The sequence below is a fragment of the Bufo gargarizans genome, chromosome 3 (genome assembly GCF_014858855.1).
Source record: "Bufo gargarizans isolate SCDJY-AF-19 chromosome 3, ASM1485885v1, whole genome shotgun sequence".
In the NCBI taxonomy this organism is placed as follows: Eukaryota; Metazoa; Chordata; class Amphibia; order Anura; family Bufonidae; genus Bufo; species Bufo gargarizans.
Genome location: NC_058082.1, coordinates 291,710,056 through 291,732,057, shown reverse-complemented (window position 1 = coordinate 291,732,057; position 22,002 = coordinate 291,710,056). Strand labels below are relative to the sequence as shown.

The window sequence follows — 22,002 nt, the reverse complement described above, 5'->3', positions numbered from 1 at the left end:
CAAAAAACCACATGCTTTCAAAGGGTGTCCTAATTTTTTCACATGACTGTACATAAGTGATACTTAAACAAAAAGTGAAAAATAAAGTGCAAATCAATTCATATGGGTGCATCCGGACATCATATCAGAGAGACAACGCAACCAAATACATGAATACATATACCTCTAATATATGAAGCCATCAGTACAGCAAATATATCATTATTACAATCAAGTGATAATCTACAGTGTATAATTGTCACCTGTGTAAGCAGAATCATAGAAGGGCCGGGCATGGAATCAGGCAAGCTCAAGGTGCAGGTGGATACAAAATTTCGTGATGAGTCTCGTAGATACAGCGTCCCGGAACTGAACTTGCGCATGTCCATGACGTCACTGAAGGAGCGGTCACGTGTTCACAATAGTGCATCACATGACCCTCACATCATAGACAACATAGATGAATGGAGCACTTCAGCGAATATACAAAGTAGTGTGTGAGACCTAACATAATACAGGATAATCTGCCCAGGGTGCACAGCCAGGTGATGTGCTATCATACGATGCACCATCTTCCGGAATGTGCAAACGGGGGGAGGGGGACAGCGACCGCTGTTGCCCTACCAACCCCTATATTAACCCTTAGACGGCCAAATGCATTCAAAATTAGTTATAATTGGTAAGGAAAAAAAACGCACACAGAAGCGCATCAATGTGAATACAGAAGTAAATGTAATTTAGTCCGGGATGAACCGCACGTATCCAAAGCATCTGACCTCCTGCTGAGCTAAGCCCTTCCATCCGCAGGTCCTGTGTGTGAAAAAAGGTGAATTAAAAAATATATTATCCAAATATATTAAAATAAAAACATATCGAATTTCTCATCACTGATGCCGACAAGGACAAGAGAATATATGCAATCATATGAACAGCCATGGTTTGTACTCCACGTTTAAGCCGCTCAGTTTAATGGTTTGTAATTTAAAGATCCACTCTGATTCGCGTTTTTTTAGGATCTTTATACGATTTCCTCCTGTACGAGGCAATGGGACATGGTCTATGATCATAAACTTTAGATCACTTTCCCCATGACCCATGTCCACGAAGTGGTGTGAGACTGGCAAATCCTTCAGTTTTTTCCGTATTGAGAAACGGTGTTGGTTAAAACGGGATTTGAAATCACATGTAGTCTCCCCTACGTACAAAAGCTTACAAGGACACCATAAAACATATATAACATAACTGGAGTCGCAAGTTAAATAAAACTTGAGAGAATATGCGGTCCCAGTTTTCGGATGAATAAAATCACGTCCCTTTCACCATGTACTTACAATTTACAAAGTGAAGGCACGGATAACTGCCACACTTTTTAGGAGCTAGAAATGACTGATGTGTACCCTTTTGTGTGCCTATGTCATTCTTAACTAGTTTATCCTTAAGATTACTAGCTCTTTTGTATGACAATATAGGTCTGTTACAGAATTCAGGAATATTCTTGTGTTCAGTGCCTAGAATTGGCCAATGTTTATTAATAATTTTACCTACTTGGGTACTGACTTCACAAAAAGTAGATACGAAGGGTATTTTTTGAGATTGATCCCTCTTAGTGCCCTGAAATAAGTCCCTTCTCTCTCTCGGGTTGATACGGTTCAATTGTTGTCGTAAAACGGATGCTGGATAACATCTCTGTTTAAAAGATTGTGTCATTTTTTCTAGAGTACTGTCAAGTGTGGATGTATCACTGACTATCCTCTTGGCTCTAGTAAACTGGCTATACGGCAATGACCGCACCATCGTCCGGGGATGAGCACTGTCATACCTCAGGACGGTGTTGCGGTCAGTAGGCTTCGTATAAATCTCAGTTTGCAACTGTGTACCAATGTGTTTAACGTTAACATCCAGAAAATGCAACTCACTAGATGAAAATTCCAAAGTGAATTGTATATCCGGAATCAAGCTGTTCAAGTATGTGTGAAACATATGTAACTCGGCAATCGTGCCCGTCCAAATGACAAAAATATCGTCTATGTATCGCCACCACCTCAGCACTTGGCTGAAGTGGTGGGACACATAGACGTATTGTTCCTCCAAATGAGAGACGACCATGTTGGCGTACGTGGGGGCCACATTCGTCCCCATGGCTGTCCCCCTAATTTGCATATAATAATCATCCCCGATTCTACCTGCACCTTGAGCTTGCCTGATTCCATGCCCGGCCCTTCTATGATTCTGCTTACACAGGTGACAATTATACACTGTAGATTATCACTTGATTGTAATAATGATATATTTGCTGTACTGATGGCTTCATATATTAGAGTTATATGTATTCATGTATTTGGTTGCGTTGTCTCTCTGATATGATGTCCGGATGCACCCATATGAATTGATTTACACTTTATTTTTCACTTTTTGTTTAAGTATCACTTATGTATGTTAATGTGACATGACTATATAAATACCCACAATTGTATTTGATGTATTGCTTGAAAATGGTCCCAGCAAGCGGACCGAAACGTCGCTGCTTGGGTGAATAAAGGATCTCACATTTTTCACCTTATGGATGTGCTGCGGTGTGTTAATTTTTCTATATATATATATATATATATATATATATATTTTTTTTTTTTTTAATATATATACACACACACACAGTGCTGCCAATAATTATTCATACCCCTGGGAAATTTTGACTTAAAGTTACTTTTATTCAACCAGCAAGTAATTTTTTTTATGGGAAATGACATACAGTAGGTGTCTCCCAAAAGATAATAAGACGATGTACAAGAGGCATTATTGTGGAAAAAATACATTTCTCCGCTTTTATTTACATTTGAGCAAGTGTCCAGTCCAAAATTATTCATACCCTTCCAAATAATCAATAGAAAAGCCTTTATTGGCTATTACAGCAATCAAACGCTTCCTATAATTGCAGACCAGCTTTCTGCATGTCTCCACAGGTATTTTTGCCCATTCATCTTTAGAAATGAGCTCCAAATCTTTCAGGTTGGAGGGTCTTCTTGCCATCACCCTGATCTTTAGCTCCCTCCACAGATTCTCAATTGGATTCAAGTCTGGACTCTGGCTGGGCCACTCCAAAACTTTAATGTTGTTGTCTGCTAACCATTTCTTCACCACTTTTGCTGTGTGTTTTGGGTCATTGTCATGCTGAAATGTCCACTGGTGCCCAAGGCCAAGTTTCTCTGCAGACTGCCTGATGTTGAGAATCCTCCTGTATTACTCTTTTTTTCATGGTGCCATTTACTGTGATTAGGTTCCCTGGTCCATTGGCTGAAAAACACTCTTAAAGCATTAGGTTCCCACCACCATGTTTGACAGTGGGGATGGTGTTCTTTGGGTTGAAGGCTTCTCCTTTTTTACGCCAAATGAAGGAAACATCATTGTGAACAATTACATTTTTGTTTCATCTGACCATAACACAGAAGACCAGAAGTCTTCTTCTTTGTCCAGATGAGCTTTTGCAAAGGCCAAGCGAGCTTTTGGGTGCCTTATCTGGAGAAGTGGAACCCAGCAGTGTGCAGTGTCCGTTGGATTGTCTGCCTTGAGACATTGCCACCAGCAGAGCCCAGATTCACCAGGATGGCCTTGGTGGTGATCCTTGGATTCTTTTTCACCTCTCTAACTATCCTCCTGGCCAGCACAGGTGTCACTTTTGGCTTCCGACCACGTCCTCTGAGATTTTCCACAGTGGAGAACATTTTGTATTTTTTTCTCAAATGTAAATAAAAGCTGAGAAATGTTTTTTTTTTTCCCACAATAATGCCTCTTGTACATCGTCTTATTATCTTTTGGGAGACACCTATGTCATTTCCCGTCAAAAAATTACTTGCTGGTTGAATAAAAGTAACTAAGTCCAAATTTGGCAGGGGTATGAATAATTATGGGCAGCACAGTATATATATATATATATATATATATATAGTATGACTAAAAGTTGGAGCTCATCTTTCCATGTGCTGAAGCAGCTGTTTTGTGTTTGTTGCTTTTTGATTTGGTATTTGAGATATGTTATGTGAACGTTTCACTCAGTTTTGCCTTTTGAACATTGGAGTTTTTTTCCAATGTTTCTTGGACTGAGGTCTTAGCATAATTAAGCAGTAGGGCAAGAAAATGCTACTTATAATATAAAATAAGTATTCTGTAAAAATAGGAGTTATTCTAATAACTCTTTTAATTGTATTAATGTAAAGGTTCGTCATAACGCAGATGTGGCCGAAAAATTACTGTAGGTTTCTCCGTTACATGTGCAACGGGCGCCTCCCCTAGGCCCCTCAATAATGTGACCCAGGTGTAGAAATGCCAAGTGGTATAGTGCGGCCTAAAATGTCTCTTTATGTGTGTCACGGTGCTCCTACCTGGATACCGCTGGACCCCAGGCTTTGGAATAATTGAGGGAGAATAATTAAGGGATAAAAGAATAACTAGAGTCCAGACCTTGAGATGCAGTTGTCACGGGGTAGTGTCACGGGTATAAAGATCGAGCGGAGGTGCACCCCCTGAGCTGCCACCAGGTCCCTGCCTACTTGCACCACCCACCCTAGGTGACGGGGAGCAACTGGGCGACAGTCCCTGACCTGAGTGAGTGCAAGCAGAGAGATAGAGACAGCAGGGAAGTGGACAGCCAATGAGAGGTAGCACTAGAGTGGACAGAGAGGTTGAACTAGCAAGGTACCACCAAAAACGGAAGGGCAAGGCGGGTCAACTAGCTGGAGTCAGTCCAGGAGGTCACGTCAATACGAGGAAGGAGACAGAGACAGATCCGAGAGCGGGCCGAGGTCAAAATCCGGGAGGTCACGTCAGTACAAGAGAAGAGGCAAAGGCAAAATCCAAAAGCAAGCTGAGGTCAAAATCCGAGAGGTAGCGTTAAGATTCAGGGAGCAGGCAGAAGAGGTGCCAGGAAGCAGATCAAGGGTCAAATCCAAAGGTAAGCTAAATAACAATAATAATACATAGCCTAAGGGACCAAAATCACAGGCAACCTGTAGCCAGCAGGTTGCCTGCATTTATAGTGGGGAGTGAGGGTCATGTGACGTGGCCAGCATCACATGACCAACAGACAGGCAAGTCGAGCACCGAGTGATCAGCTCAGCGCTCAAGGCAGATCTAGGAGCAGGGAGCCTCCCAGCTAGCAAAAGCCGCCCTGGGAACGAGGCTGAACACAGATCCTCGCTTCCGAAGCTAAGCAGCAGGTCTGCGGCTGATGGGAGACCGAGTGCACCCCGTTACAGCAGTTCAATGGCAGCCTTACTTAATATACTTGCATAAATATTCTCCAAAATGGTTTACAGCCTATGTCTTGGTTCCAGCAGGCTTTGCATTAAACTGGCAGGCAAACTCAACTCTGCTATATCTCTTTCTCTCTGAATTTGCTGTACTGACAGGCTGGCTGTATTACTCAGCTTCTTCCGTATGCAGCACTTCACTTTGTAGTCTGACACTAGGTTATGCCAGGGAACGTTCCTCCTGGCTCCTGAGGCCTCAAGCTTTGTCCTCCATGCTCTGGTTGGCGTGGGCACATCTAGCATGCCCCTGCACACCCTTCCCTTAGTTGGGGGTGAACTAGACTGACTCTAGCTGGTCCCCACGCTTCCTGCAGGAAATAGGGCTGGCCCACTCACCTACAGAGGGGGGTTAGAATGGAAGGCTCTGTCGTATTTGCTGCCACCTGCTGGTGAACTAGGCACATTACATAAACATTAGAAATGCACGGTGTGGACGACCTGGAATAAATGCATAAGATGACATGAGTTTAGACCAATAAAGACAGCAAGGTGAAGAAGTGGTAACACCACTCTGGGGTATTGCACATATAAATTCACATTTTTATCTTCAGCATAGAGCTCGAGTAGTGTTATATAACTCACAAGATATTTTCCAATTGCCATAGACAAATCTTTGAAATAAAATTTGTTTTTGTCCTTTTTACTACAAGTCCACAATTATTACATTGAATAGAGGAGGGGGAGATCAATATTATCACAGTACAATAATGTCATTGTTAAATCAGTTGTGACTATAGAGGCATACCTTCCACTTAACAGGAGAAATACAATATGGTAGAAATTAAAGAGGTATTCCAGGATTTATATTTTTATTCTGTCCACATCCTACTAGACCTGGGAAGGTAGGCATGCTTACCTGCTCCCCTCCACTTGGTTCCAGCATTGTGGGTCCCAGCTGTCTTTGCTGCACTTCAGTCCCAACATGTAAACTTCTGACATGGACAAGGTCATATGTGCTGCAGGAGCCAATGGCTGGCCTCAGGAGTGACATTGTCTCCAAACAGCACCAGCAGAGTGGAGGCAGAATAAAATAAAAAATGATAATCCTGGAATAACCATTTAAGTAGTTTTACATTTCTTCTATATATTTATTTTTTAAATTGTGCTGTATTCTTATTTTGTTGCCAAAATTCTTATAGTACCCATTGCATGTCTGACATAAACTTTTAGGGAGTAGTCACACAGTTATATCGCATTTTTGCTATAATTCCTATAAAACCATGACAAAAGAAATTTTACAGCAATTTTGCAATGTGTAGATTTACCGTATCCTTAAAATTAATTTAAAGCCATATGATACATTGCCAAGGCTTCTGTACCCATTATGGCATAATGAAGTCTGCCAGGGATGTCCATAGTTTTAATTGTAAGATTAAAGGACTGTCTCACTTCAGCAAATGACATTTATTATGTAGAGAAAGTTAATACAAGGCTCTTACTAATGTATTATTATCCATATTGCTTCCTTTGCTGTCTGGTTTCCTTTTTCCTATCAAATTATACACTACTTGCTTCCAAGGTTACAACCACTGTGTAAGGCTACTTTTACACTAGCGTTTTTCTTTTCCGGCACAGAGTTCCGTCCTAGGGGCTCTATACCGGAAAAGAACTGACCGGTTTTATCCCCATGCATTCTGAATGGAGAACAATCCGTTCAGGATGCATCAGGATGTCTTCAGTTCCGTCTTTTTGACTGTTACGGTATTATCTCCGTCCAAAAATTTCCATAGGAAAGTATTAGTGCCGGATCCTGCATTCAAAATACCGCAATGCCGGATCCGTCCTTCCAGATGACATCGGAAAGACGGATCCGGCATTTCAATGCATTTGTAAGACAGATCAGGATCCTGATCAGTCTTACAAATACCATCAGTTGGCATACGCAAGTTTTCTGGATTTTTGGCTGGAGATAATACCACAACAGTCAAAAAGACGGAACTGAAGACATCCTGATGCCGGATTCCTCTGCCGCAAGTGTGAAAGTACCCTAATCCAGCAGTGGTGGCCGTGCTTGCACTCTATAGGCAAAAGCACCAGCCTATGTGCACTCCCATGGTCCCGGTCACCATGGCCGACATTTTTTTCTTATAGTGTGAAAACACAGCCACCACAGGGTGGTCGTACCCATGGAAACGAGCAGTGTATAATGTAATGGAAAAATGAATCCAGCCAGCAAAGGAAGCAATATGGGTAATAACAATACATTAGTAAGTGGCTTATATCTCTACATCATAAATGCCACTTGCTGAAGTGACAAAACCCCTTTAATGCTTCATGCAACACTATTCTTGCTATCAAAAGGAGGAGGCTCCTAATGCCAATGTGAACAGGTTATTTGCTACGTATGCATCTAGTGAAGTGTAAAGAGCGAGAGATACATTTCAATAACTTTAAAAGGGGGTGCTTAAATATTGTATTACAGTCACTTATATGCTTTCTCTCCTGGTTTAGACTTGTTTATTGAGCGATTCTGCATGACTGGAGGTAACAGTCCTATTGGATATCTGAAGGCCTATCATACAAACCTATATCTCTCATCTGATGCTCAAAAAGTGCAGGAGGCCATAGAAGAAGGTAAGAGAAAACAATTCTGAGTACACCCCATACTTAATTGGTAACAGGTTGGGTGACACTCCAACTGGGTAGATACAGTACAGACCAAAAGTTTGGACACACCTTCTCTTTTAAAGAGTTTTCTTTATTTTCATGACTATGAAAATTGTAGATTCACACTGAAGGCATCAAAACTATGAATTAACACTGGGGTGTTAGGTATATAATTCCACATGTGTTAATTCATAGTTTTGATGCCTTCAGAGTGAATCTACAATTTTCATAGTCATGCAAATAAAGAAAACTCTTTGAATAAGAAGGTGTGTCCAAACTTTTGGTCTGTACTGTACGTAGGTATCAGGAGACTGTTTCCAGGCCGATTTGCAATAGAAAAATTAAAACTCCTGTACTCCACTAGATTGCTTCAAGTGTTGTATTTTATTTAATAAGCAGATTTCCAGTTCAAATGAAATAGAATGTTTTTGGAATTTAGCCTCCTTCAGAACACTGGAATAATTTACAGACATGCAATCATTAGAAAAAAGTGCAAAGCATAATGTAATATAATGTGATATACACACAATAATCAAATGGAAAATATTCTAGTCAAAGCATCAAATCGCAAAGTGAGTAGTCCCGAGAGACCATAAACAATAATAATCTTTATACAGCAATCTGCTTAATGGGGGAAGGGTGTCTTCCGCTGGGTCCAGGTGGTTAGCTGGATAAAAATCCATATACATAAGTATCTAGCCGTACGTAAAGGAAAATAATTAGCATATTCACTGTGTGGCAAAGAGATTCAAAAGCCAGCAGTATACCAGAGCAATGAGGTAACAATATTAGGTGGGGTATCGTCAGTGGCAACACATTGTGGTAGTATAATGCAGCAATAGGTAAGCGGTAGCTGCCTAATGGGGATATCATCTGTCGTAGCCGTAGTAAACAGCAGAGGAGAAATGCTTACCTGGATGAGCCGCACCTAGCAGGCCTGGTACACAGGAGATAACATGGAAATACACATTACAATGCAATACAAAATACCATGACCATGTTCCACAGGAGGTGGAGAACAACATGACCCAATTGACCCTTGAGTAGTGCCAGCGACAGTAGACCACAGTATGGCAGCCACAGAAGACCACAATACTTCTATAACAGAAATAGTAATACTTACTCCATAATAACAGTAGCCACAATACCCCATAACACTGCATCAACCAAAAAACCAATGAGTAACGTTATATCCCTTTAGAAAAATATGACTTTATTAAATACTCTTTAAAAAACATTAAATACATACAGTAGGGAGTCAATAATAAGGTGCCACCTGATTCATGCACGTAAAAAATGGCTAACAGTGGGCAACATTGAATCTGATCAGACGAAACCTTCTATACAAAGTCAAATGAAAACCTCTACTATATATCAAAGAAGTCAAATCTTCCTGAAGTGACTAGCAGGGTGTTAGAAACGTCCCCCCTATGTAGGAAGAATGCAGGACTGTGATAGCAGAGGCAGACTAAGCTCTATAAATAAATGGCATACATTGAAAAGATCAGACCAACTAAGTAATATAAACCCTGCTGATATTACCTCAAAGTGATGGCTGAAAAACAAGTGGCTCCTTCCCCTCTACGCGCGTTTCGCGTGACTGCTTCCTGACGAATACTGCTACCTTCACATACACGTTTTGGATTCAGGTTTCAGGTTCAGTTTTGATTACCATCAGTGTGCATCAGTTCCGTTAGGATGTGGTTGTGTGAAATCAAAATGAAACAAACTAGATCCGTCACTAAATACATCCTAAAAACCGGATCCGTCACCATTGACTTATGTTGTTTTTAGTCATGGACAGCTCGAGGCAGTTTTTGTGTCCAGTCCCAAAATGGAATGCTGATGGAATGGAAGGCATCCTCTACCGCATTTAAAAAAACGGAATGCCAAAATGCATATATGAAAGTAGCCTTAGTTGCCCCTAAACAGGACCATACATTTTTGTGAAAATCCAGTCCTCTAATCATGAGAAGTTTCTTTTTATTTTGATGCAAATAAGGTTTCTGGTGCAACATGGCCAGGGCTATTCTGTTGGGTGCACCATCACTCCACCATAACACCTCCCCATATCCTCCATCACTTGTTTAATTGCAAATAGTGGCCACAGGAGAAAAAAGGCGCTCATAGGATGAGCATGTTAAGCACTAATAGCCTCCAAATACAGGAAGTGTGGTTGTACTCATCTGTTTTTGTTGCACCTAAAATTGGTCGCAATCACAATGAAGGCAAATTGAAATGGTTGAATGTAGCTGGTTGGTGCTGCCGATTTCGTCCGTACTCTCCTTTGGCGGCGGCTGAGCAGCCGTCTGGGGAAACAAATATGGTAAGCTTCCACTGGACTGGGGAGGACGAGTGCAGGGGTGGACCATAGGCACAAAATCGCAACCAGAGATTTTCAATACAGTAGGTTTTTATTGAGACCAATAAAAACCTACTGTATTGAAAATCTCTGGTTGCGATTTTGCGCCTATGGTCCACCCCTCCACTCGACCTCCCCAGTCCAGTGGAAGCTTACCATATCACTTGTTTCATTGACAGTCCCTGAGATGTCAGAGTTGACAGCAATGACACAGAGAAAAAAAGGTGCAAGGAATGGAGCAGCCCTGCCCACAGTGCACCGAAACCTTATTTGCATAAATATAAAAAGAAGCATTTCTTGGGATTAGAGGAACAGATTTTCATAAAGATATGGTTATGCTGCAAGGCACCTACCTTACGTAGCAGTATCCTTCCTTTGAAACTGGTTTTGGAGGAGACATACTCACTTTGATGAACAGCAAAGATATACAGAGTACTAGTAAAAGTAATTTTAATAACCCAGCTACAGCTATGTATATGTATATACAGTATAAGTATCCTCTTAAGTCTTATAAATACAGGTCAAGAGCCTTCAGTCAACAGCCGTTCGTATTGCAAACATTATGAAAGGACATCTGGGTGTGAAAGTAAATGCTAAGTATAGATTTACTTTTGGTAGCAGCCATGCTATTAAGACCATTGAAACTTTTCCAAGCTTGAAGACATTAATCAGTAGACCAGGTCCTGTAGCAGTAGCTTAAAGGGCAGCTGTCAGCAGATTTGTACCTATGAGACTGGCTGACCTGTTACATGTGCGCCTGGCAGCTGACGGCGTCTGTGTTGGTCCCATGTTCAGATGTGTCCGCATTGTTGAGAAAAATTATGTCTTAAAAGGGTTGTCCGGGTTCAGAGCTAAACCCGGACATACCCATAATTTCACCAAGTCAGTCCCCCTTACTTGAGCATCGGAGCAGTTCATGCTCCAATGCTCTCCCTTGCCCTGCGCGATCCTGCAAGGGCTATTTTATTTACTATAACACACTGCTGGGCGGTGGCTTCCGCCCAGCAGTGTGTTCGGTGACGTCACCGGCTCTGATGGGTGGGCTTTATCGCTGCCCTAGCCATTTTACAGGCTAGGGCAGCACTAAAGCCCACCCATCAGTGCCGGTGGCGTCACCGGGCTCACTGCTGGGCAGAAGCCTCAACCTGGCAGCCATAAGGAGAGTCCAGTACGTCACCGGGACTCCACAAAATGCCTTTTCTCTGCGCGATTCAGCTTAGGGAAAAGGAGAGCATCGGAGCATGAACTGCTCCAATGCTCAAGTCAGGGGGGCTGCCTGGGTGCAAGTCAGGGGGGCTGCCTTTAATATATACAAATGGTCCTCTAGGAGCAACGGGGGCATTACTGTTACACCTAGAGGCTCTGCTCTCTCTGCAACGGCAGCTGCCTCTACAATTTGATTGACGGGACTGGACAGTAAAAAGGACATCACAGCTGCCCATGTCACTCAAAGTGCAGAGGGTGTGGCAGTTGCAGAGAGAGCAGAGCCTCTAGGTGTAACAGCATTGCCCCCGATGCACCTAGAGACTCATTTGCATATATTAAAACATCATATTTCTCAGCTAAGCGGGCACATATGAACATGGAACAAACACAGATGCCTTCAGCTGCCAAGTGCACGTACAACAGGTCAGCCAGTTTCATAGGTACAAATTTAATGAGAGATGCTTTTAAATAATGTACTGTGTTTAGTGGCCACTCTGATAAAAGGATAATACCCGTGTTGGCCTCAAATGACTGAATGTAACTGACAAATACTGTATCGGCAACCTGAAATTTATGTTTGGAATTCACATCAAAAAAGCTTACTTTCCACTCATGGTGTATATGGCCCATTCTAGTCAGAAGATATACCACATAGTATTCTGCTGAGCACTACCTCAATGGATAGTACTATAAACCCATGTTATATTAACGCCTGTATTTCTTTGTTTCTAACCAGTTAAACATGTACTTTAGATACAGGTCATATCTGTAGGGGGTGCTAATACTGAACTCATGCTGCACTTGTGAGAGGTGAAGCACAGTGTATGTTCATAGTCTGCAGTACTTAGCTTAGAAACACTAAGAAACACTCCACCCAGAGCACCAAAGATTTTACATTTATTTATTTTTTATCTTAGATTTCTCAGAATTTAACAATACCCCCTTCACTACTCTAGACCACCAGGTAAAAGAGTAGACCCGGGTTGGAAAATCTATCTGCCTTGCATGTCCGCAGGTTGTGTAGTAGTGCAATTCAGACCTATCCATTTCATAGGGGATGAGCTGCAAAAAGAGACACAGCTCATGGATAAAATGTGTCATTGCTTTTCTTCCAATCCTAGACAACCACTTTACTTCTTCACAACCCTAGACCACCAGGGATATTGGGTATTAAACAGGTATTCTGATATTTTATTGTCCTTAGGATAGGCCATCCAGGGGCGTAGCGTGGGGGGGGCCGGAGGGGCCGTTGCCCCGGGCGCCAAATTGCAGGGGGCGCCAGGCATCCGAAATTTCAATGAGGGCTACGGGAGCCTATGGCTCCCGTCCCCTCCGTTATGCCCCATAGGCTTCAGGCCACTAGGCCTGAAGCCTATAAGGCAGTAGAGGCGAGCGACGCAGGACTCGGTCACGATAACCTCACTGTGACCTCCTGCGTCGGGTCTCGCGAGATGACGCGATGACGCGGCGCAGGAAGGCACAGTGAGGCGTTCGTGACCGCCTGCGGCGGGAACAAGCAGGGATGGAGATAGGTAAGTATTTTTTTTTTATGTTAACTTACCTAATTGCAGAGGCTCTGGCGGCAGTATGGGGGGTGGGAAAGGAGAGGAGAAGAGAGGACTGGAGCAGAAAGGCTTCACAGGCATTGGCACAGCAATAAGAGGGGCGATTATATTAGCAAAGAGGGGGGCCAGTACATTAATAACAGAGGGGCCAGTACATTAATAACAGAGGGGCCAGTACATTAATAACAAAGAGGGGGACATTATATTAGCAAAGAGGGGGGCCAGTACATTTAATAATAAAAAGGGGGCCATTATATTAATAATAAAGAGGGGGCCAGTACATTATTAATAAAAAGGGGGCCATTATATTAATAATAAAGAGGGGGCCAGTACATTATTAATAAAAAGGGGGCCATTATATTAATAATAAAGAGGGGGCCAGTACATTATTATTATTAATGTAATGACCCCCTCTTCATTATTAATATAATGGCCCCCTCTTTATTATTAATGTAATGGCCCCCTCTTTATTATTAATGTAATGCCCCCTCTTTATTATTAATATAATGGCCCCCTCTTTATTATTAATGTAATGCCCCCTCTTTATTATTAATGTAATGGCCCCTCTTTATTATTAATGTAATGGCCCCTCTTTATTATTAATGTGATGGCCCCTCTTTATTATTAATATAATGGCCCCTCTTTATTATTAATGTAATGCCCCCTCTTTATTATTAATATAATGGCCCCCTCTTTATTATTAATGTAATGGCCCCTCTTTATTATTAATGTAATGGCCCCTCTTTATTATTAATGTAATGGCCCCTCTTTATTATTAATATAATGGCCCCTCTTTATTATTAATGTAATGGCCCCTCTTTATTATTAATGTAATGGCCCCTCTTTATTATTAATGTAATGGCCCCTCTTTATTATTAATGTAATGGCCCCTCTTTATTATTAATGTAATGGCCCCTCTTCATTATTAATATAATGACCCCATCTTTGTTATGAATGTAATGACCCCCTCTTTATTATTAATGTAATGACCCCCTCTTTGTTATTAATTTAATGACCCCCTCTTTGCTAATATAATGGCCCCCTCTTTGTTATTAAAGAGGGGGCCAGTACATTAATAATAAAGAGGGGGCCATTATAATATACAGGGGGAATGAAAGCTATCTGTCTGGCTCTAGCTCAGTATTGGGGGGCAGCAGGATGACAGTGTTGAAGGAAGGAGAGCATGATAGTAAAGTGAGGAACCTAAATTTTTTTCGGTGAAACTCTGCAGAGACGAGAAGCGGCTGAAAGAAGTTATCATGGCGGTCTTATCTCTGAATGAAGACGTCGAGGAGAGTCTACATCACAGGAGACGTCACTGGATGTAACAGGTATGGTGCGGTATTCTACTGTAATAATAATGTCCATCCACATATCTGTTTCATGGTAGGGTTGGGGGAGAAGATTGAGAATTTGGCCCATACTGCCGCATTCTGGCCCCAGACTTCAGGTCACACTGTACGTGTTCAGAATTCTGGGGCCTCACACCCATCTACTACATTATCTGTACTCAGAGAGTTATCTCTGTGTTATCTGAGGTGTAACATAGGACTGCTAGTGATCTACTACAGTATCTGTTAAAAGTGGCGTGCCTGGGGTAGGCGCGGGGGGGGGGGGGGGCGCAATTTTTGGCTTGCCCCGGGTGCTGGCAACCCACGCTACGCCACTGAGGCCATCAGTATCTGATGGTGGGACCTCGCTCACTGCAGTCCGCAGATTGGCTGTTGTAGAGTATCTGTTCTGGACGGCGCTGGTTACCCCAGCACTGCTCCCATTGACTTTTAGCTGGTTCCAGCCCTATGGTAATCAGCTCTGCCCACTACAGAAATGGATGGAGCTGTGTATTTGATGCATTAGCTACTGCAGGATAGCTGATCAGCAGTGCCTTAATATACGTGCGGGAGCGCTGCCACTGCACCAGACTCCCCGACGATATACCCTTTGTCCCTGAAGAACCACAATTCTCTGTGGTGAAACGCGTCGGACATTTGTACTTTAGGAAGCTGCCAGTTATACCTGACACCCCTCCAGTAAAGCAGTGCACCAACAGCATTGTTTTAATTCAGTGTCTCAATATTTTAAAAATTACATGAAATAAATGTTATGTTTTAAATAACTACAATAAGGTACACTCAGTTCAATAGTGATATTTAAGGACACCACTGAGTTATTATAAACTGGGCCACGACTACCTAACCTCTGACCCTGAGTATATGTTTATTAGTTCATATCTGAGGCTTGAATGGAATAACAAAACTCAAGTAAACTTTACTCTGGAGAGGGTCACAAGACGGACAAGCATAACGATTACAAGTGACGGCTACAAAGACGTTCAATGCTTTATGGGTCACAGATACTCAAGAAGTAGAGGCCACAGTTATCTAACCATTACTGATGCTGAGGAGACTAGTAGACTTCTGGGGCTGTTTCATACAGGAATGTTACAGACAGGAGTCGCTGCTTCAGCCCAGTGCTCAGAACCCTCTGCTCCGCTCTGTCAGACATGATGACTTGGTCTCCTGCACCTCTATTACAAGATGACTCTTCTTCAGAGTGCCTTCAATTAGACCAATTTGTCATTCTCCATAAACCTTTTTGCAACCCACTAGTGGCATCACTGATTAGCCAGCAGGAGTCCCGCTCCATAGTCCACTGACTGAAAGGATACACTGTGAAACACCACTGCCATCTTAGAACTCATCAACATTACTGCATTTTGAAAGATACAGGCACAAACATATGGTATACAATTTGAATAAATGTAGAGGCCACATAACCTCTTTTACCCCAGTCAATCTGCTCTAAAATGGAAAACAATACAATTTCTATGTAAAGCATATTAATGTAGTAAACCAAAAAATTCATTCTCCATCTTTTGTAAAGGAAAACAGATACATAACCTTCCTTTGATTTAATGATTTCTTTTTTTCATGTATATTTATATTTTTTTGTTATGTCTCCAGGTATAGCTGCTGCAACAATTTTCAACCCAAGTCACAATGTGTCCATTAATGAAGAACAGCTACGAGTGGCATTTGACGGAGATGCGGTTCTGTTTTCCGATGAGTCCGAGCAGATTGTGAAAGAACATGGCTTGGACAAATTCTTTGAGCATGAAAAGGCGTTTGAGAACAAGCCACTGGCACAGGTATATACTAGGTGTTTTACATACACGAGACTTACTGTTTGTCAAAGGACCACTGAGCTTCTGCGGTCATGTGCTGCTAGGGCACACGTCACCTCTGAGATTACTTAAAGGGAGTCTGTCTCCCCGATTTTTGACTATTGTCTACAGTAATTCTAGTAGTAGTAGTAGTAGTAGTACTGCAGATATGAAGTTCAGATAACAATTTTTTATTTTCCTGCTGCCCCCTGTCAGCACTCATAGACTGCTGTGCTGTTCTAACATAATGGAGAGGACTCATGTGCACATGCATGGCAGTTCTGACAATGTATTTCAACGCAGCTCAGAGCGCAGACAGCGGGGGAATGTGGTCAGCAGGATAATAAAAAATAGTGATCTGGACTCCATATCTGCAGTACTACAGTACTTATGTATTAATGTAGATAATGATCCAAAATTGGGGTGACAGATTCCCTTTTATGTCCACATTTGGCGATGTAATTACTGAGGGGTCATCATCACCTCTGGTTTGTGGGGACCCAGAAGCACTGGAGTGGAGTGGCTTTGAAAAGTTGAGTGAGTTTTTTTTACAGTTTCCCGGTGCTCACTAGATTTTTGGGGGGAGTTGGACAATTCCAGAGAAGTATTAAGAGATGTCCAACACCGAGATAAATAAAAATCTTCAGTCTTTATTTCATAAATTTAAAAGAATTCAGTTTCTTCACATAACATAGTACATAAGGCTGAAAAAAGACATTTGTCCATCCAGTTGGGCGTGTCATCCTGCAAGTTGATCCAGAGGAAGGCAAAAAAAATAATATGTGAGGTAGAAGACAGTTTTCCCCACTTTAGGGGAATAAAAAATTCCTTCCCGACTCCAATCAGGCAATCAGAATAACTCCCTGGATCAACGACCCCTCTCTAGTAGCTATAGCCTGTAATATTATTACACTCCAGAAATACATCAAGGCCCCATAGATGATGGTAACGCCACCGACGCGTTTCGATCTATACGATTTTAATCATGGCGTAAGTGCAAGTATGATGCTCCTATATACCCGGGAATCAAAAAACTGCACCAACCAGGTTAGGATTTTCATTAACACACAGGTGATTAGAATGTCAGTCACTCCTTGCAATTAACCCTTTACTGCTCACTTGAACTTGTTAGAACACAATAAAATACAGTAGATATAACTACCCCAATCCCATGTAATTCGTGTTGTAATAAAGTGAATATACATATAACCTCAGTATGAAAGGGGAATAAATCCCCACATGGAGGGGTATCACATAAGCTAACGTAAGTTTAAAAACTAGCACCGTTCCTATCAATACTTATTGAGATTGGACAATGCCTTTAAAAAAAAGAATTTGTACAGTTGTGCCTCAAGATACAATGGCCTCAAGATAGGGTTGGGCGATATCAAAAATATTCCCACGATAACGATATTAAGAAATTTATTGCAATAACGATATACACTCACCTAAAGAATTATTAGGAACACCTGTTCTATTTCTCATTAATGCGATTATCTAGTCAACCAATCACATGGCAGTTGCTTCAATGCATGTAGGGTTGTGGTCCTGGTCAAGACAATCTCCTGAACTCCAAACTGAATGTCAGAATGGGAAAGAAAGGTGATTTAAGCAATTTTGAGCGTGGCATGGTTGTTGGTGTCAGACGGGCCGGTCTGAGTATTTCACAATCTGCTCAGTTACTGGGATTTTCACGCACAACCATTTCTAGGGTTTACAAAGAATAGTGTGAAAAGGGAAAAAAATTCAGTATGCAGCAGTCCTGTGGGCAAAAATGCCTTGTTGATGCCAGAGGTCAGAGGAGAATGGGCCGACTGATTTAAGCTGATAGAAGAGCAACGTTGACTGAAATAACCACTTGTTACAACCGAGGTATGCAGCAAAGCATTTGTGAAGCCACAACACGCACAACCTTGAGGCGGATGGGCTACAACAGCAGAAGACCCCACCGGGTACCACTCATCTCCACTACAAATAGGAAAAAGAGGCTACAATTTGTATGAGCTCAAAAAAATTGGACTGTTGAAGACTGGAAAAATGTTGCCTGGTCTGATGAGTCTCGAATTTGGCGTAAACAGAATGAGAACATGTATCCATCATGCCTTGTTACCACTGTGCAGGCTGGTGGTGGTGGTGTAATGGTGTGGGGGATGTTTTCTGGACACACTTTAGGCCCCTTAGTGCCAATTGGCCATCGTTTAAATGCCACGGGCTACCTGAGCATTGTTTCTGACCATGTCAATCCCTTCATGACCACCATGTACCCATCCTCTGATGGTTACTTCCAGCAGGATAATGTACCATGTCACAAAGCTCAAATCATTTCAAATTGGTTTCTTGAACATGACAATGCGTTCACTGTACTAAAATGGCCCCCACAGTCACCAGATCTCAACCCAATAGAGTATCTTTGGGATGTGGTGGAACGGGAGCTTCGTGCCCTGGATGTGCATCCCTCAAATCTCCATCTGTAAGATGCTATCCTATCAATATGGGCCAACATTTCTAAAGAATGCTATCAGCACCTTGTTGAATCAATGCCACGTAGAATTAAGGCAGTTCTGCACGCAAAAATGGGGTCCAACACCGTATTAGTATGGTGTTCCTAATAATTCTTTAGGTGAGTGTATATTCCGATAAATTGGTGCCACAAGGAGACGTTATACTGTATGGGGGCAGCCACAAGAAGACATTACATTGTATGGGGCAGCCACAAGGAGACATTATACTGTATGGGGGAAGTCACAAGGAGACGTTATACTGTATGGGGCAGCCACAAGGAGACATTACACTGTATGGGGCAGCTACAAGGAGACATTATACTGTATGAGGGCAGCCACAAGGAGAGGTTATATGTATGGGGGCAGCCACAAGAAGATGTTATACTGTATGGGGCAGCCACAAGGAGACGTTATACAGTATGGGGCACTAGGGCAGCCACAAGGAGACATTATACTGTATGGGGGACTGGGGCAGCCACAAGGAGATGTTATAATGTATGGGGCAGCCATAAGGAGACATTATACTGTATGGGTCAGCCACAATGAGACGTCATACTTTTTTGGGGGCAGCCACAAGGAGACGTTATACTGTATGGGAGCAGCCACAAGGAGACGTTATACTGTATGGGGCAGCCACAAGGAGACGTTATACTGAATGGGACAGTCACAAGGAGACGTTATACTGTATGGGGCAGCCACAAGGAGACGTTATACTGTATGGGGCAGCCACAAGGAGACGTTATACTGTATGGGGCAGCCACAAGGAGACGTTATACTGTATGGGGCAGCCACAAGGAGACGTTATACTGTATGGGGCAGCCACAAGGAGACGTTATACTGTATGGGGCACTGGGGCAGCCACAAGGAGACGTTATACTGTATGGGGCACTGGGGCAGCCACAAGGAGACGTTATACTGTATGGGGCACTGGGGCAGCCACAAGGAGATGTTATACTTTATGGGGCAGCCACAAGGAGATGTTATACTGTATGGGGCAGCCACAAGGAGACGTTATACTGTATGGGGCATTGGGGCAGCCACAAGGAGATATTATACTGTATAGGGCACTGCGTCAGCCACAAGGAGACATACTGTATGGGGCACTGGAGCAGCCACAAGGAGATGTTATACTGTATGGGGCAGCCACAAGGAGATGTTATACTGTATGGGGCAACCACAAGGAGACATTATACTGTATGGGGCAGCTACAAGGAGACATTATACTGTATGGGGCAGCCACAAGGAGACATTATACTGTAAGGGGCAGCCACAAGGAGACGTTATACTGTATCGGGCAGCGACAAGGGGACATTATACTGTATGGGGCGGTGGGCCACAAGGAGATGTTATACTGTGGGCCACAAGAAGACATTATACTGTATGGGACAGTGTGTGGTAGTGTAGGGACCCCTCCTACGATCCATGTAACTGGGGTAAAATCCTATTAGGATAATTCGTGGAGGAAGTCTTCTTTGGGAAATTATAAAGAAGAGGACAGTGCTCCACATATGCTAGAAGTGACAACTGGTATGGGGGGGGAGTCATACTGTGGTGCTGTCACTCTCCACCCCCAAAATAGCAGTACATGAGGAAGCTGACTTCAAATACCGTATGAAGTTCTCCTACCCCTATAAATCACCCCCATAGACAGTGACTGCAGTCATTACCTAAAGAAGTAGTGAAATAGCCAGGGGTTATGTTAGCAGTAGTGGGCTGTCGGTCACAAAGGGCGACGCAGCTGAAAACACAGAAAACACCATCAATGTAAGCCATCAGTCTACCGGAGCTCAGTACACACGATATATACAGATATACACATCATGTATGTACACAGTGATGTCTCTATATGCATATCACATCACAGGTGGACAACCTGTGACACTGGAGTGAAGACACATTTGTTGGTGACACATATTAATGTTTGTACAAAGTCTTAATTATGTTGCAGCAGATGGCAGCAAGATCACTTACTGCTTTAGGCCTCTTTCACACTTGCGTTGTCCGGATCCGGTGTGTACTCCACTTGCCGGAATTACACGCCGGATCCGGAAAAACGCAAGTGAACTGAAAGCATTTGCTTTCAGTGTTACTATGGCAGCCAGGACGCTATTAAAGTCCTGGTTGCCATAGTAGGAGCAGGGAGCGGGGGAGCGGCATACTTACAGTCCGTGCGGCTCCCGGGGCGCTCCAGAATGACATCAGAGCGCCCCATGCGCATGGATGACGTGCCATGCGATCACGTCATCCATGCGCCTGGGGCGCCCTGACGTCACTCTGGAGCGCCCCGGGAGCCGCACGAACAGTAAGTATACTGCTCCCCCGCTCCCCACTACACTTTACCATGGCAAACAGGACAGCCATGGTAACCACTCTAAAAAAGCTAAACGTCGGATCCGGCAATGCGCCAAAACGACGTTTAGCTTAAGGCCGGATCCGGATTAATGCCTTTCAATGGGCATTAATTCCGGATCCGGCCTTGCGGCAAGTCTTCAGGATTTTTGGCCGGAGCAAAAAGCGCAGCATGCTGCGGTATTTTCTCCGGCCAAAAAACATTCCGGTCCGGAACTGAAGACATCCTGATGCATCCATGGATTTCACTCCATTCAGAATGCATTAGGATAAAACTGATCAGGATTCTTCCGATCAGTTCCGACGACGGAACTCTATGCCGGAAGACAAGAACGCAGGTGTGAAAGAGCCCTTATACAGGGAGTGCAGAATTATTAGGCAAGTTGTATTTTTGAGGATTAATTTTATTATTGAACAACAACCATGTTCTTAATGAACCCAAAAAACTCATTAATATCAAAGCTGAATATTTTTGGAAGTAGTTTTTAGTTTGTTTTTAGTTTTAGCTATTTTAGGGGGATATCTGTGTGTGCAGATGACTATTACTGTGCATAATTATTAGGCAACTTAACAAAAAACAAATATATACCCATTTCAATTATTTATTTTTACCAGTGAAACCAATATAACATCTCAACATTTACAAATATACATTTCTGACATTCAAAAACAAAACAAAAACAAATCAGTGACCAATATAGCCACCTTTCTTTGCAGGGACACTCAAAAGTCTGCCATCCATGGATTCTGTCAGTGTTTTGATCTGTTCACCATCAACATTGCGTGCAGCAGCAACCACAGCCTCCCAGACACTGTTCAGAAAGGTGTACTGTTTTCCCTCCTTGTAAATCTCACATTTGATGATGGACCACAGGTTCTCAATGGGGTTCAGATCAGGTGAACAAGGAGGCCATGTCATTAGATTTTCTTCTTTTATACCCTTTCTTGCCAGCCACGCTGTGGAGTA

The 22,002-nt window shown here is 42.8% G+C and overlaps 1 protein-coding gene across 1 annotated transcript in view; it reads left to right on the top strand.

Annotated features, from left to right (window-relative positions):
* NT5C1A (5'-nucleotidase, cytosolic IA) overlaps positions 1–22,002 on the top strand; it is a 55,530-nt gene that overhangs the window by 18,164 nt on the left and 15,364 nt on the right. The window contains exons 4-5 of the mRNA XM_044286481.1: positions 7,734–7,856; positions 15,986–16,170. Of these exons, the coding sequence (XP_044142416.1) occupies positions 7,734–7,856; positions 15,986–16,170 (308 nt within the window). The remainder of the gene's footprint in view (positions 1–7,733; positions 7,857–15,985; positions 16,171–22,002) is intronic.